This window comes from Megalops cyprinoides, chromosome 14, assembly GCF_013368585.1.
Source record: "Megalops cyprinoides isolate fMegCyp1 chromosome 14, fMegCyp1.pri, whole genome shotgun sequence".
Lineage (NCBI taxonomy): Eukaryota > Metazoa > Chordata > Actinopteri > Elopiformes > Megalopidae > Megalops > Megalops cyprinoides.
This window is the reverse complement of record NC_050596.1, coordinates 19,763,074-19,780,412: the sequence shown is the minus strand read 5'-3', so window position 1 is coordinate 19,780,412 and position 17,339 is coordinate 19,763,074. Positions and strand designations below refer to the sequence as shown.

Sequence of the window (17,339 nt, the reverse complement as noted above, 5' to 3'; positions counted from 1 at the left end):
GGACAGACGGAAAATACAAAAGCTCACTGGCAAGTTCTCGCTACAAAATAAATATTGCACCAATGTCTTTAGGCTGCATATCACCAAACAAGGCCCAACAAGACTTATTTCACCCAGCATGCCCCTTCTGACACAAAATGTATTTGTCTCAAAACAATATAGCCAATTCACATGTAAAATGGATGATCTGCCATCAACTAATATCATGTTCAGATGTGTTTTTGCTAAAATGTCAATGAAGGAGAGTAACTTGCATTACGGAATTTACACAGCAAATAAAGAATGGGAAAACCTGATTCTGAAAAGCTTATGACTTGTCTGAATAAACATTAACATTTTAAAAATGCACTGTCAAACAAATAAAATATGTGTGTTGCCTTTCTCTAGGGCCTGGGAGAGAATCAGGAGCAAGGTTGAAGGTAAACCAGCTATGACCAAGTGTTACCTGTGTTTTTCTGAAAAAAAGTGCGTAACACAAAGGAAGGTGGACAAGTGATCAGTAGTACTGGAAATGCTGTGGCTTTGAGTCCAGGTGCATCCGTTCATCACAGAGATCCAGTCAACCGTCGTCCGCGTGAGAACGGTTCACTCATGAAGTGGCCATGCTCCCCAGAGTGGCTGCAGGACCCGCCCTCTCCAGCTCTGACAGCTCCTCAAACACGTCTCTGTCAATGACAGGGGATGGAGGTGACAGTCAGCATGCGGAAGCTCCAGAATAAATGCACATGAGGAAAATACGAGAACAGCAGCAGCAAAACACATCCATGGGGAGACACTTACTTGTGCATGTAGAAGAATATGTACCCGCTCCTGTCCCGGTCTCTCTGCACGGCCGACTCCTGCGTGCGTGACACATCCAGGTCGTTGTAGGTCAGCCACGACTGCTTCTTCATGTCGTAGACGTCACTGATATAGTGCCCTGTGTGTGTACGTGTAACAAGGCGAGGAGGTTACCAATGATGTAGCTACTGCTGTTCTAGGTCCAGCTGCAGGTGGGGGAGTGTTCCATTTGGATAACTGTATGTGCATGATATAGAGCTTTTCCTGCTGCTGGTTCTTACCTGAGGATGAACTGCTGCCAATGTGGCTGACCACACTGATGAGTCTGAATGAATTGGCCATCTCTCCAGTCTGCAGAGCAAAGTTTAGAGAAAAGCTGAAATGGTATGGGCTTACCCTCACTACACACGTACACATGGATGAAACCAGAGTTGAGGCTTTAGCTCAGACTTGACAAAGGCCATGGTTTTGTAGGCCTCAGTGTCTTAAGAGGTGTTAAAACCTTAAAACGTAGCCTTGGTGAATGCTACATTCATTTGGTACCTCAGCATTTCTCTTCAGCTCTTCAGCCTCAGTCTCACTGTACTCCATGTCAAAGACATCCTCATTCCCTGAGTCCTCATCAGAACAGTGGAGCTCTGCTAAAGAGCTGTTGAACTCTGTAAGGTTAGGAAGAAGAGTCTTAAAAGACAGACAGACGCAACACTTGTTTTTCCCGTCCCTGCCGCCACGCTATGATTTGTAAAAATCATCCAGTGGGAAGAATGAATTGAATTAGATACAAGCTGAAAGAGATGCCGTCTCCACCCACACTTTACCTTGCAAGCTGAGCTCTGTGGCCCTTTTAAGGTCATCGTCCTCTTTCATTTCACGAGCTTCCTGCAAAGAAAAAACACAGATGCACAGAAATCAGTCACAGGCATTCGCGCTCTCTGCCCGCTACAGGAGGGGTTGCTGAGCCGAGGTTCTCACATGCTCCTGCAGGCTCTGGGCCAGGGCTTGCTGCAGCTCCTGCTCCTCCCTCTCCTGCTCCAAACTGCACTGCTGCAGCCAGTCCAGCTCCCCCTGCACCCCCTCAGGGGTCTGGTTCTCCTTGTTCTCATCCAGGTCCTTGGTCCTGTTCAGACAGTCCGTCACACCTGTGCAGACATATTGCCGCTTGTTGTCAGTACAGCCACAGAGCAAGTACACTGGGGAGCTGGTGTAGAACAGAGTTTAAGGGACTGGTCTTCTGCACCCCCACCGTGCAATGACAGTCTATTCTATTCTATTCTGACCAGAGAGCTGCAGGTTTCATTCCTGCATGGGGTAACTCTGTTGTATTCTTGAGGTATGTATTTAACCTCAGTTAAATGAGCTAACATCAATCTGATGAATAGACTATGTAAAATTTAAGTTACATGGCTTGCCCTAAATAAAACAAAGCAAGAGATTCCATCCAAAGTCTTAAATTCAATGTCCTCCAAGTTAACCTGATTACTACAATACAAGATACTGCTAGTGTTGGTTGTTAACTGGAAAGGAACTTGCTCAATGCTGTGTGTGTGTGTGTGTGTAATATATATACACACAAACTGCTTTTGAACTGGCTCTTGCTGAGTTAATGCTGCTACCTGTAGAGGTTGTGTCTGCATCCATGGGATGGGTGTGACGACTCAAGTCTGGTGCATCTCCGTCGCCGTATCCGGTGTCAGGGCTGCCCGCGGGATCATCCTCAGGGCTCATTTCCAGTGCTGCTGCAAGCATCTCGTCATCACTGACCCCGCTGTAGTCCAGAAACTCGGCTGATGTGCCACGTGGCACCTGAAGGTGCAGGGAAATGCCACAAATCAATTCACATGTGTCTGAAAGATCCACCATCTGTGGAACCTTGGTGGTACAACTCACATCTGTTCCCAACCAATACACACTTATTCATATAGAAAATTGTTGATGCTGCCAGATTTAGTATGATAGGTAGTTGTCTCTGTTTTACTTCATTGTAATTTGCATATTACGCTGTGCTCTGCATTTCACGGACAAAATTTGGAACCTGTATAATAAATAACAATGAAGCGTTATATTTTCGCACACAGCAGAGAAATCAGTCAGGACCCCTGGCTGTTCCCACAGTCTCCCCGGAGATTTATGCCTCTGTGATGCTTTGTGGGAACCGCACCTTGTCTGTTCTCTCTTCGTCACCCAGACAGTCACTGGGCCTGCACTTGAGGTTTGCTGTCCTCCTGGTCAGTTCCTCTTCGCTGTCTGAGTCTGGGAAAATGCTGCTGGAGCTGTCAGGTTTGAGAGAGCCTTTGCTGTAGAAAAATACAAAAACAAACATGTTTCCAGGTCACAGAGTTTCTGAATCCACTACAAATACTTGCATTCATCCCATACATTTAGAAGTCTCTATTAAGAAACACTTCAGCGTGAGATTTACTTTTAAATAATCTCCACCTGTATCCACCAGTTACTACTCAGAGAAGATGACAGCTTTCTTGGTCCATCTTACAAATCCCTTTAAAAACTAAATATTTCAATCGAATCCACTGCTAAGGATACTAAGTGCAGTCTGTTCATACATCATTATTTTAAGACCTGGGACTACTCTTGTTACCATCCTTTTTATGAGATTATATCTTGTAATTTAAACTGTGATGACTACACACTGGTCTGAAGCTCAGTCAAGTAACAGACACAAGAAACGCTACATGGAAAATAGCCTTAGGCATATAAATGCTCACCATGTGAGGAGTGTCGAGGAGTTTACAGACTGGGAAGTCTTCAGCGTTCGTGACCTGAAAAGGCAAAACGGCACCAGTGTTTAGACAGCAGGGAACCTGAGATGGAAATGACAGCCTGTTCAGGGTAGGATACACTCAATCCTTGCCCAGGAGGGTCAGTGTTTTCAGCGTTTTGTTTCAACCAGGCATGTAACCATCTCAATGAATCTTTCCCTTAACTCAAAGGGAATAATGAGCCAGTCTACTGCTCTGTAGTAAGACTTCCTAGCTAAGGTTCTACAATGGAAGAGAGGTATTATAAGTCAGATCATGGCTTTAAAGTCTAAAGGACCTCTGCTCTTCTTACGTACATGGCTGCGTGTGCACTCCAGCCGAGACTGAGTGGGGGCCGTGTGGAGTCAGTGCAGTGGGCCAACAGAGTGAGGTATCTGGGGATGAGGACCTGCTGACCCAGCTTGCTGTTGAGGGCCAGCTGGGCGTTGTAACTGTACCGTTTCAGATGGAGGATCAGCACCCTATGAAAGATCACACAAACACACATTCAGTTCCACTAAATACTTGATTAATTCCTCCTGAACAAGAGACTGGGGGAAAAAAAAAATAAAAACACAGAACCTTACCTGGGGAGTTTACTGAACTTGTGTGTTACCGTTGCTGATTTCCCACTGCACTTCTCACAGGAATATTCAATCTCTTCCATCTGGGGAAATCCAAAGGTTTGATTACTAGACTTTTGGGAAAAGCACTCTAATATACAGCTTGACACAGTGTACATTTCATTTTTACGTACCCGGAAGAACAGATCCAGGGAGTCCTGTATGGATCTCAGTGGAAGTGTCTTCTTCCTCCTGGGCAGGTCAATGGACAGGTCATTAAACTGCTCCCGCTTGGTCACAGTCTCTCCACAACTGAAACAAAGACAACCAATTAAAGGATTAGTAGGGCAATTTAGTAACACAAAAAAAACAAAAAAAACAGGGAGCATTTGGTTAGCCATATATGGCATTTATAAGTCAACCTTGTGAATACTAAATTAACTTCAGCTTCAGTGAAGATATACACCATAAATACTAAGGTGAACCACAGTGCACATTTTTCAGTGAACAGCCCAATGTGCCACTTACAGCAGTAAACTGATCTTGTGTGACTACCATAGAAGAGACAAACAAGAATGAGATTCCCACTGCCATGATCTCCACGCAAGTTTGAGACAGTAATACCCACCCTTTACAAGTGATGGTGTGCTGCACCTCAAACTCCATATTGGCTCCCACGGCGCAGGTGTAAATTCGGGAGGTGTTGGTGTCCTCCCCTGGCCGTGCCCCCTGCAGCTCCTCCCAGGGCTCATTCTTCAAACTCCTGTTGATCTTCTCCACATCCTCCTTCAGCTGATCCAGACACTGGCTGAGGAACTCATGGGCATCCTGTACAAAGAACAAATTCCCCACAAACCATTCTTTAAATATTTACAAGCGCACTCTAGGGAAATCTAACTAAAACCTCCTTCATGGCCATGTCATGAACTATAACAACAACAAACTGAAGTCTACAAAGTTCTTTGACAAAGTTAGGCAATTCAACAATTTAGAAGCGAAGGTAAAAGCTTTAAAAGCTGCAAGTCTTTACACACAGGGCAACATAATCAAATCTATATGACAGGCAAAAGATTGTACATGCAGAAGGTGGTCCTTATAGATATATGGTGTATGGTATTCTCAGTGAGTTAGACAATTTGTGTTACAGGAGAATAAGTGTGTGCAATGAAGCAGAAAGTAATGTAATCATCACCGTTTGTATTTGACATCCTAAAAAGGGATCCAGTAAAACCTTTAAAGAAAGACTTCATACATGTCCTCTACTTTGAATACTGATCAAATACATTACCGAGTCCACAAATTCACTTCACTTGGCCTGCTGAATAACACATTTTCCTTCACGCCCCTTAAAGAAGAGAGATCGGTCTGGTAAAGGCTTGTCTCAATGAGACACTGGTAGTGGGAGGAAGGGGGACTTACATTCTGCATGTACCCTGAGAAGCGCTCGGCTGTGGAGGAGATGGCGCTCTTCACCCTCCTCAGCAGGTCCTTCTTCATCTCCGGGCCGCAAATGTCCTTCTTCGCCAGCAAGTGGGCAAAGCGCCTTCACAGACAGAACAAAATGCAGGACCATGGGAAGAAAAGTTGTTTAATGGCAAGAGCAGGCCATTCAGCCCAACTGGGCTCATCATTCTGCCCACCATCTAGAGAGTATTTAGCACTGTGTCAAGCCTGGCCTTGAACACTAATAATCTTTGCTCTGCCCCTGCCAATGCAAGTCTCTTTGTGATAGTAAATATACTTCCAAGCATCAGTGTAAAATTCCCCTTTGACCTATGTCCATATTTGTCTTGTTCTGCTGACATCTCTGGACAGTATCTGTAGTCCACCTTCTTGAGCCTAAAAATTAGTACCACTTAATTCCACCCCCGCCCCCAGTCTCCTTTTGCTGAGGCTACCTGAGCAGGGCGTTAGTGGGGACCTTCTTCCAGGGGATGCCCTGTTTCAGCAGGTCATTGGAGAAGGACTGCAGGCTGAACAGGGACTGCAGAATGGCATTCATGTAGCACGTGTTTCCCAGGTTGGAGAATCTGCGAGCAGAAACAATCTATTCAAAACATGCTCTTAATAAAAATAAGGGCATTCATAATTTACTCATAAAGCACAGGGGACACTTTAGATATCGAGTGGACGACAAAGAAAAAAAAACAGCCCACACTAACTGGTAAACAGCCAAATCTATGTGCACATACTTGTGCACAGTATTCAGGGTATCAGATTGTGAGAGATCCAGTGGATTGGGTGGGACCCCCTCCTTACCCCTGCAGAGCAGACTGAGGCTGAGGCAGAAGGGAGGGTCTGGGCCTCCATCCACTGTAGTCCCCGCTGGGCCGAACCTTCTTGAATGGTGTCGAGTGATTGGGGAACAGCAGGCTCCTTTTAGAAGAGGGAGACTGGATTGTACTGCTTGGCCTGGAAAAAAAAATGAAATTGTGCAAAATTTCATATTATGAAGTGTTTGTGACTGCAGCACTAGCCAAGTTTGCCTCATGTCAGCACAGGTCCAGCTGGCAGCAGCATGCCGATTAGCAATCTACTGCGATTTAGCTGTGATAACAGCAGGTCGCCCATTCGCCTTAACTGTGCCAAAACACTCATTAACTGTGCTAAACACTTACTTATGCCACAAAAGAGATTTTTCAGGAGGGAATCTGAACTAACTAGAGAAAGCTTGGGTACATAAGGTCCAGGAAAGAATAAGTAGTAAATGTCTTAATGACTGTAGTGGAAAATAGTTTATAGTGGTATGGGCTGAAATAATAATTATGTAAATTACATAAAAAAAAACATTAGGTGGAGAAATATTTTTAGTGTCATCTGTATCAACTCTTCTGCATGATAATGGGGCAGCAGCATGGTATAATGGTAATGAGCGGGGCTTATAACTTAAAGGTGGCTGGTTTGATTCCCCAATGGGCAAGGTACCACAATCTCCTCAGTATATATCCAGCTGTATAAAGAGATAAAACTGTAACCTATGTGAGTCATTCTTGATAAAAAGCATCTGCTAAATGACAATAACGTAAATGTAATGCAATGATAAAAATTCTGAGAAGGATCCTAGAAAACACACAGCCAATGATGCCATGAGCTCTTCCTAGTGCAGAAACTTTTTTGACTAAATTTGACTATTGACAGAGTGAGGACTTGTCCCTATCTTTCAATTTCACATTAACAGCCTTATCTTAGCTACTGCTAGGGCAACATGGAACCATTTTGTACTTTCTGGGGAAAGGTCAAGTGAGAAGACAAGAGGATCCTGTAACCAAAACATAATCTGCAACACAGATTGGAAGTTTTTGATCATTAACGGAGACAACAATATGTGAATAATAACAGCAAAAACAGTGATAAAATACCTATCCAGGAATGAGCGTCCATGTGAGTCCTTTGTCACTGACCGGCTGCTGTAGAAGGACGATGGCTGCAGTGGAGCCGGACCTGGTCAAAGCAAATAAAAGTAAAGAGCAACATCAACCTAAGTCTCTATCTGAACTGGAAAAGGAGTCACAAGAAACACCATGCATGCATGTATCTTACTGCTCTTCAGTGAGCACACTTCATATTGCTTCAACTGTATGAGAGCACAGAGCTCCCATGCAGACATTAAACTGAAAATGGACTGCTGCAAACCTGAGCTTCTGTTCTCCTCTGACTGTCTCAGCTTCTCCTTGCAGCTCTGCAGAAACTTCCGAGATGGGTCCAGGGTGGCCTTGTTATTGCTGCAAAGCCAGTTGAACAAAATGCTCTTCTCCATGGTACATCCTGAATCACTGTACATGTTAAAGCACCTTTAATATAAAGTCAACACTATGTTGACCCGGGAGGGCTACAATACAGAAGCTTTTTTTTTTTTTTTTTTTTTACACCCTCTGAACTGGGAAAAGGAGTTAAACTGGTTCAATCAAGATGATGATTAACAGAATCAGGTCATTCACTGCCTGGCTGACACAAAAGCCTGCAGAAACTGTGGCCCTTTATAACCAGTGCTGAGTTTTTTTTTTTTTTTTTGAAAAAACCTCATAACTTCCACCCAACCCCAGCTCCTAAGCCTGCTATGCCCCGGCCTACCTGGAAGAGTCATTCTCCTTGGGGTAGTCCTCACTCAGGTCGCTCTCTGAGGCTATTAGCCTCTTCCTTTTCTCAATTCTGAAAGAAATGTCAGAGAGAGGCAGCACCATGTGTTTGAGTTACTTAGAAAACACAGGCAAAACACCTGGCTCAGCCAAACATAATAAAGGCCCCCATGTTCTTTTTCTCTTGTGGAGACACCCACTTTCATTCCGTGTATTGAGTAATTTAGCTATTTGACCAGTTGAAGAACCCAACACCCCACTCCCATGTTAAAATGATCATGAATTCAGTCAAAACAACTATGGTGCTCAGGAAAACACACTAATGCATATACCCTGGAAGTGGAATCAATACACTCCCTCTTAAGCCGTTTTCATATCAAGACATCCGTACTCTGACCCCCACATCTTTAAAAATGTTTAACTTCAACATTAAGGCACTTTGGCTTTGTAAGAACTCTACTGATGGCAGGAACACAGCAGAAGCAACAGGGCTGTGCAGAGAGCGCCTCGCCCCCTGCCCCCGGAACAGGGCATCCTGGCCTACCTGTTCTCAGAGAGCCCGCCGCGGACCGGTGTGGATGTGACCCGACTGGGGCTCCCCAGGGGCCTGCGCAGGGGGGTCTCCTCTCTGCCGTCCAAACTGGCTCGCCTGGGTGTGGCCTGAGGAGAATACAAGGGCAGGATTTAGGGCAGCCCTACTACCTTTAAATTTTAAATGTTTTTGAAGTGTGCAAGTTAGTAACATTTTATATAATACTAAAAACAAACAGGAAATTAATGTGTAATAGTAAATACTCTCCACAATTTTTAACAAATGTTTTTTTTAAATATTATTTTGTTATAGCCTACCATTTTGTGTGGCTGTGGGAGTAAGTTCGACTCAAACTTCAACTTCAACTCCAATCAATTATTTATGTACGTACATAATGTCTGCCTGGATAGCTGGCTAGTAGTAGCAGGAAACACTGTTGTTAAGGCATTAGCTTTATTTGCAATGTTATTCTGCTGGATAACAGTTTCAGCTAATAACATAACGTGTTACTACCATACAGATGTGTGCCTCACACAATTCAGGCAAATTGTAGCTTAATTTGCAAAAATGATGTTTGCTTAGCTAGCTGGTGAATTTTTTCATCCATCTGCGACGCTGGCTAGCGGACCAATAAAGTTAATTTTGGACCCAACATTATGTATCTTGCTTCAAGGTAGAACAGCACGGCCCCATTCCGGATTTAAACCTGAGATCTACTCTGGATGATGAATCCATGAATCCTCTCAGCCTCTCAACTTCCTGAAGGATCTTTCATACTCTACCTGTCTCTCTGCAGAAGAGAGATGTGGGCCGGGGTCATTCCTGAGTGATCGATTCCCCAAGACACTGCCAAAACTCACACTTCCCTGGGTTGCCTTTAGAACTATAAAAGAGAAGAGTTTTTATGGCTCTCCATAACTCTGCAATAACAGAATAACATTCAAATCATTGTACACAATGGCTGATACTAAGGACTATAATTTGTTGTTCTATATGCGAAATGAGATGGAAATCCCCAAAAAAGACACGACAGCAAACAAACCACCTACCTGTCTGTTTACCCTGTTTCAGTTTCTCCAGGTAGTCTTTCATTTTCTGGGCCACAGCGACAGGTACCTTGTCGAAGGTGACCACACTCGAGTCCTTCAGAGACACCACAATCCGAATCCTGCTCTGCATTGGGCCCAGCACCACATTCTTCACATTTTGTTTTAGCTGCAGGCAAAAAGAACAAACAATCAACTGAACTGCTCTTATATACTTCCTGCAATCCAAAAGATGTGCATTAACAATGCTAATATATTTTCCACACGTCTTTGTATGTAACTTCAAACATTATCAAAGTTAATCTCTGTACCTGAAAGATTTTGGGGGCGCCCCCACTGCTGAACTTCAGGCATAGGTTGACTTTGCTATCCCTCTCATGTATCTCAAAGCTGCCTTCTTTCCACTTGGTCGTCCCCAGCTCCAAGCTGGAGATGCGGATGCGGACAGCACCGCAATGGGGGAGCCTGGGCACCACAGGCGCCATCAGTGGTTGTGAGGATGCAGCTCCTTGGATGCCCCGTTTCACAGCAAAGTTGAACCAAAGAAGAGCCGGCAGCCTCCTGGCCGTTAAGGGAGAAAGGAGTTTCTCAAAACTATTTCAAACGAAGACTTCAGCTCCATCTGAATTTAGGCACTCACATGCAATGGCTTTAACTACTTAGATGAGTTTATGCATCGTGCAAATAATGTCCATATTAAATTAATTTTCCTACAAAGTACCGAACTAGATGTCACACAAAACAGAGTCGAACGGTATTTTGTGAGAATAAAACTCAACTGTTGTAAGATGTTCATAAAGACACTGTGTTCGTATTCGACCACAACAGTATTAAAAGGCACAGCGAGATTTGGACATGGCTACTGCGTGTGCAAAGGCAAATGAACAATTCGCTAGTCACGTTTTTTTTTTTGGTCAAAAACCATGGCACATGCTAGCTAACATTATCGTCCTACCTAAGGATGTTTACCTGAATGTGTTTTTTAAGAGCAATAAGTCGCACTGTTCCGGCGGGTCCGTTCAGGTAGCTAATGTTTCTACTACTCTCTAAACCAGCTAGCTACTTCGGAAACATAAACACACGTAGCTAACGCTAATTAGCACTTTCGCTAACAGTGTTAATTAAGTAGCCACTACTACCTAACGTTAGATAAATAACAACGCTATACCTAACTTGTTAGCTAATTTAGCTTACTGGTTAAGAAAAAAAGTGAAACAAGCAACCGGTTAGTTGACTAGCTAGCATATTCACAGCGTTTCGCCACTTTGTCGGACTGACAGTAACAGGGACACTTTTTATGAGAAAACAAAACAAAAACATTATCTGTAATTTAGCTAGATCACCAGCTAGCCAGATATCTGTAAAGTGCACAAGCAAGTTGCCGCGCAAGTAGGCTAATAGCACAGACTGCATGTTTATTTGTAGCTAGGGAGCTAATGTTATGGCATCAAGGCCAGAAATAATTGGCAAAGAGAATTTGTCATGTGAAAAGGAAAACAAGCTTCACGCTAAATAATAAAGACGAAATACTTACGAAAGTCGACGCCTTTAAAATAAAAACGAGTAATTCCTCAGGGAATTTTAACGGGTACCTATGCTTGCAACCAACAAGAGGTGTCAGCTGCTACGTCGGTGAAAGTATGCATTTCTGCACGTCTGTGTGATGGCGGGAAGGTGAAAATTTACAGCGGAAATGGGGCTCGAGAACACCTTCTCGCGAGATTTGCGTGAACCCACAACGCAAGCTATCTGGGAGGTGTGGTTTATGTCTGCCTGTGTTTCCTCAGAAATTTAAATTTGCGGCTGTCTGAGCCACGAGAGTGCACAAAATGAGTAATAAATTGCGTGTGTGCGGCTTTTCTTAGACTATATAAGCGAAGTGGCAAAAGATGAGGTGTTCGTGTTACATGTAAAATCATGTGATACAATTAATGAGAAAGTTACACTGCAGTTTTACAGTGAAATGCCGCAAACCACTGTAGCGATCCAGGGACGTGGCGACTGTCAAAATGAAAATAACAATTGTATCGCAGCAATAGTTTTCAGGTTTAAGTGTGTGTTATAATAGCCTACCTACAAAACATAGCTATATAACAAAACGAATGATATGTTAAGGTGGCACAATCCATAAATGTTTGATTTGTCAAATGTCGGCGCAGGGTCAGGGTTCAAAGGTCACATTTCCGGCGCTTGCAACTGCTTGCCCGGGTGGTGTCTCTGTTGTCGTAACAGAGAGTATTTTTACTATTAATATTGAGTCAGAGTGATTTAAAATAGGTACTCAACAGCCGCCGGGGGACCATATCCAGGCGCTTCAGAGAATGCTGGCTACAGGAGCAGTAAGATTATATCGTTTTTGTTAAAAGATATTTTTGATGCTTTAGGCCCCAAAACGAACTCCTCAACTAGCTAGTCAGTCTATCCTACAAGATGTGCTTGACTTTACACTTAAAATGTATTGTCAAGTTCTTTAGTTAGCTAGTGAGTGAGTTATCTAAACATTTGTCAGTGTTGGATGCGTAGATAAGTTAGTTTCAACACATGGCTTTGAAAGCAGAGCATCATATTTGTGTAGCTTGCAAGTGCCACTAATAAACACTGACAACCCTGTGGACTAGCTAGCTGCCGAGCTGTTAGGAGACATGATTTCACTAGCAAAGTAGCCTAGCTATCCGAGTTTGACGTGCAATCAGCATTGCTTGCGAGATGATGAGGTAACTAACGTTAGCCAACTGGAATCTGTTCTGAAAAGGGGAATTGGTTCATAATTAACGGCTTACATAAGTTTTCTAAACGCTGATAGAGCTGGCTAATGTAGCTTGCTAGCTGGTGTAGCTACATAACGAACTGTTGTTTGAGTAATTATCTAAATATGTGTAGGGATGGAGGGCATTACTATAGGTGTAACGCTGGTTTCATTTGATTTTGTGCACATTCACTATCAAATCTATAGTGGTTTAGCTCCTCATACCAATGTATCTTAATTGAGCTCGCTAGTTCTAGAGCGTGTCTTAAGTTTGGAGTGCAACTGAGCTGCTGTTAACTATCAAAGTAATTGTATAAAGTGAGAGCTTATTTGGGGAGGGAAATGCGTGGCAGCATGTGCTCATATAGCACTTCGTAAAGTTGAAACTGATTGTTTAGCATCAATGAATGTTCTGTATACATTGCAAAAATGGGCAAAGAAACATGCTTACAAATGAGTTAAGTATCATAGCCAAAGTTACGTTTTTAAAAGTCTCTGAAAAGATGATACATGCTCGTTTCATCGCTATTTTAACTGATTGTTCATTGTTCACATTTAGTGCGTTGCACAGCGGTGGCACTTTGGAATTCCAGCTAGCCAGTTAATATCCCAAATGCCTGGTTTCGTTTACCCTGTTCTTTGTAGGCTGTAACCACAGCGCTGGCGCAAGTGGATAGGGAAAAAATCTACCAGTGGATCAACGAGTTGTCCAGCCCAGAGACTCGGGAGAATGCCCTGCTGGAGCTCAGTAAGAAGCGGGAGTCGGTGCCAGACCTGGCGCCCATGCTGTGGCACTCCTGCGGCACCATCGCTGCACTTCTGCAGGTAGGTTGCTTTTATATATATATCTAAAAATAATAATAATAATTTGTACTTACTGACGCTTCTCTTCATATGAAGATTTGTGCCTGCTACGAGTTCTACAAATCTAGAAGAAAACAAACTAAGAAGGTATTTAATATTTAATGATGCTCTGTCGTTTTTGTAGGAAATTGTCAACATATATCCCTCCATTAATCCACCGACTTTAACAGCACACCAGTCCAACAGAGTGTGTAATGCCCTTGCACTTCTACAATGCGTTGCCTCGCACCCAGAGACAAGGTGCGTATTTGTCCAGTCTGAATTAACTTGTGTGACTTGGAATCTGTCCTCAAAGATGAGACATTAATCTGTTCTTGGATTGTGATTTGTCTTCCAGATCTGCTTTTCTGGCAGCTCATATTCCACTGTTCCTGTACCCCTTCCTGCACACTGTCAGCAAAACGCGCCCCTTCGAGTACCTGCGTCTCACCAGCCTTGGGGTCATAGGTACTGAAGTCTCATTCTAAATTGCTGTGGTTCTCTGTTGTAACCAGTGTAGGTATGTTTTAATGGAAGTGAGACAAATCCATATCTGTGTTGCGACAGAGGAACATATATTTAATAAGTATGCTATTTTACTTTTTGATGTTACAACAGTTGAGTCTCAAGGCCAAACAGCAAAGTCATTTGTGTTCTTGATTGATTCTTGATTCTTTGATTTCTGGTTTCTTAACTTGGATAATGTGCATGGATTTTGATGAAAGTCAGCACAAGTTTTGCCTTGATGGCTACTGCAAAATTGGTTCAGTTTGTTGGAACTGTAAAATGCCTGATTTGTGAATAACAAGTCTTTAACAAAGACATTCCATTGAAGTTGAAATATTTTTTTGTATACCCCACTGGTAGGAGCACTGGTCAAAACAGATGAACAGGAAGTGATCAACTTCTTACTAACCACAGAGATCATTCCCCTCTGCCTTCGCATCATGGAGTCTGGCAGCGAGCTTTCCAAAACGGTACACCCTTTGCCCTGCTTTACTGTCCCGATGATGTCTGACAGTAAAATCTGTATAAACTTTCTGGGAAACATTCAGGTTCTATTGGTAACAGGGCCATTGCTTAATATCTTTTTGCTTCCCTACAGGTTGCTACTTTTATACTACAGAAAATCTTATTGGATGACACAGGGTTGGCATATATTTGTCAGACCTATGAGCGCTTCTCCCATGTGGCTATGATTCTTGTAAGTGTACATTACATTACATTATTGTCATTTAGCAGACACACTTACCCAGATCCACTTACATAGGTTATAATTTTTGCAAGTTATCCGTTTAAACAGTGTAAAGTTTAAATCCTATATAAGCATGATCCCATGTACATTTTCTGGCTTGTTCATGGAATTTATAGTGATGATAACATGGAAACTATAACAACATTTTAATTCAGCAAATTGCCATATTGTGATGTAATACTGTCGCATGTCTGTGTAAGTGCAAGTGGGGTTAACTAAAAAGGTTATGTCGTCACCCTCCCCTTAATTTGCAGGGGAAAATGGTCCTGCAGCTCTCGAAAGAACCCTCAGCTAGGCTGCTGAAGCACGTTGTGCGCTGTTATCTCCGCCTCTCAGATAATCCCAGGTATTAAAAAAATCTGTATTAAAGAGAATAATTCCGTTGTTTACCTTGGTGTGCTTGCCCCTCTTACCTCCTTTGATGTCCACTAGGAGGAGCCATACACAGCATACATTTGAAAAAAAGGGGATAAGTGCCCTTAACCTTTGTGTGTTTGACCTTTTCCCCCTACCAGGGCCCGGGAAGCCCTACGTCAGTGCCTTCCAGACCAACTGAAGGATACCACCTTTGCTCAGGTGCTGAAGGACGACACAACCACCAAGCGTTGGCTGGCACAGCTGGTAAAGAACCTGCAGGAGGGCCAGATCACAGACCCCAGGGGCATTCCCCTGCCTCCGCAGTAGCACAAGGGAACCCCCTTGCACAGAGCACTTGGGGACAACAATAAGGACATCGGAACAGGATGATGTAGGAGGAGCTGGTCTGCTGGACACGTGGCGCCATCTCTCTGACGTTTTTCCGAAGACTGAGACACACAAGTGCTCCTGAACTGTCATTTTGCCCCATATACCAACCTCAGAAAGCAAGCTCCAGCGTTTGTCTTGTGAAGCACAGCCTATTTTTTTTTTCCTTCTTTTTTCAATCCACTCTCTGCCTCTGAGATAAAAGGGAGGGTCGTCTGGATAGCGTGTTCGCTCTGGGCCTTCATCTGAACAGGAGTTTGAATTCCATACTTCCTTTTAATGCTTTTCTTAGGTTACCGTGAAAATACTGTATAATAAAGTAGCTCCCTTTGAAATTGGGATAACCTCTATAAAGATGCTATGGCAAAGAAACCAAGCATTTTTTTTCCCCAAATCCCTGTTTATATAAAAGTTTGTTTCCTTGCCTGGCAGTCTTGTTAAGTTTATTTTTAAGAAAATAATTTTATTCCTGTTTGGACTTTTTCCTCCATTTTAAGATATATTTTTGAATGTATTCACAGAATTTCATCTATGATGTGTATGCAGCTATTAAGTGCAATGGTTTCACATATGGTGAGTTATTATTGCTCAAAACTTCCTGGAAACCTCCACTGACATTATGCAAAATATTTTCTGGAGGTTTAAATGTAATGCATCACATTTAAGACTGTAACAGCCAAGATACAGCATTTCATGGTTTTGAACTTTCCTCTGGAAGTACTTAAAAACACATTTCAAAGGTGAATTTGTGTGTTCTGTATTCAGTAGCTGTACTCTGACATCAGAAACTATACCTGTTCCACTGTTCCTTCAGTGTAGCTCTTCATGTTTAGGCATGCAGTGGGAGTGCAACTTTTTGTGTTTCAAACAGCTGAATGAAGTTAGGAATTTGAATTCTTTTGAGGAAGCATTTGTGTGTATGCAAATAAAGGTCCGTATTTGCAGTGACTGAGTTTGACGTCTGCATTTTGAAGCTCTTCTGAACATGAGCACATACAGGGCTTCTAACTTCCAAATTTTTAATAGCAGTTAATTAGATACAACACAATCAGCCTTTTAACAAACTGCATCTGACTGATAAAGATCACAGAATAGTCTCCCCTGAGAACACCAGGTCTGACTGCCTCTAATGAGCTTAGAGGAGCACTGGAAGCTTGCTGAGTGGTACAATTTATATTACCGGTTTGAGCAGTTTTTTTTTTCCATTTGTAAGCGTTCTGTTCTTTGAGGGCAATTCACACAATTGCCATCCATTTGGAGTGAATCTGATACCAGACATCACGCCTTGCACATTATTACAGTGTTTTACATCCCCTTTCCTGTTGGACAAAGTGTTATCTAAATAAATTTACGCAGCCTTACGAGTGCTGGGGTTTTGTAGTGATTGCTCTGATGGGTTTTAAACCAGTTAGGTAGGAAATGACACTGGTCTATGAAAGGATAATCACTGACAAAAATGGCAGAAATGCCCATCTCGAAGCAGTCCTTTTTATTTTAGAATTGCACATTGTAGCTAAGCTAAGAATAATCTTGATATCAATGTCATGATATAAATTTAAATAGAGACTGGGTTAAGGAATGTTGAGAAGATATTTTGATATCAGTTTACTGGATTGTTAGCTGCTTGGGTGAAACCAGGCCTCTCGTAAGCTGCCTAATTGTCAAGTCCAATGACTTCCTGGGTTTCCAAGTCAACATGGGGTCAGAGGGAAGAGCAAAATTGACATGCTTAAGTGCAATGTTGGATATAATATGAGCGCAAAGGTGGTAGCTGAGGTGGGCTATACCACACACTGGTGTAGAGGTGCAAGGGGCACATATGTTTACCTTAACGGCTCTTACCCAAAAAGCAAGCCAGGAAGCTGAGTAAATTTGTATTACATGTACTTACAGGCCAGAACAGGGGACAGAGGAGAAGCAAAAGAAAAATACATTGTCCAAGCAAATTGCTGGAGATGCTGCCATCCACTGCCTTACCATCTCATACCTGAAATGTAA

The 17,339-nt window shown here is 42.9% G+C and overlaps 2 protein-coding genes across 2 annotated transcripts; one reads left to right on the top strand and one right to left on the bottom strand.

Annotated features, from left to right (window-relative positions):
* Window positions 1-322: 322 nt before the first annotated feature.
* Window positions 323-10,308, bottom strand: LOC118788774 (ubiquitin carboxyl-terminal hydrolase 37-like). Its single transcript, XM_036544836.1, has 23 exons — window positions 10,065-10,308; window positions 9,757-9,922; window positions 9,490-9,590; window positions 8,720-8,835; window positions 8,171-8,248; window positions 7,733-7,821; window positions 7,459-7,540; window positions 6,359-6,511; window positions 5,998-6,129; window positions 5,519-5,642; window positions 4,728-4,927; window positions 4,294-4,411; window positions 4,124-4,203; window positions 3,854-4,018; window positions 3,504-3,557; window positions 2,939-3,074; window positions 2,394-2,583; window positions 1,753-1,919; window positions 1,599-1,659; window positions 1,324-1,439; window positions 1,062-1,131; window positions 781-919; window positions 323-665 (listed from the first exon to the last, which is right to left on the bottom strand). Exons 1-23 carry the CDS (start codon window positions 10,236-10,238, stop codon window positions 590-592), a joined length of 2,787 nt encoding a protein of 928 aa, XP_036400729.1. The 5' UTR covers window positions 10,239-10,308; the 3' UTR covers window positions 323-589.
* A 1,633-nt stretch (window positions 10,309-11,941) lies between these two features.
* Window positions 11,942-16,289, top strand: cnot9 (CCR4-NOT transcription complex subunit 9). The gene is made up of 8 exons (XM_036545456.1): window positions 11,942-12,092; window positions 13,145-13,324; window positions 13,488-13,603; window positions 13,701-13,810; window positions 14,210-14,319; window positions 14,448-14,546; window positions 14,852-14,943; window positions 15,113-16,289. The coding sequence occupies exons 1-8, from the start codon at window positions 12,075-12,077 to the stop codon at window positions 15,279-15,281; spliced, it is 894 nt and encodes a 297-aa protein (XP_036401349.1). The 5' UTR covers window positions 11,942-12,074; the 3' UTR covers window positions 15,282-16,289.
* The last annotated feature ends 1,050 nt before the right edge of the window (window positions 16,290-17,339 follow it).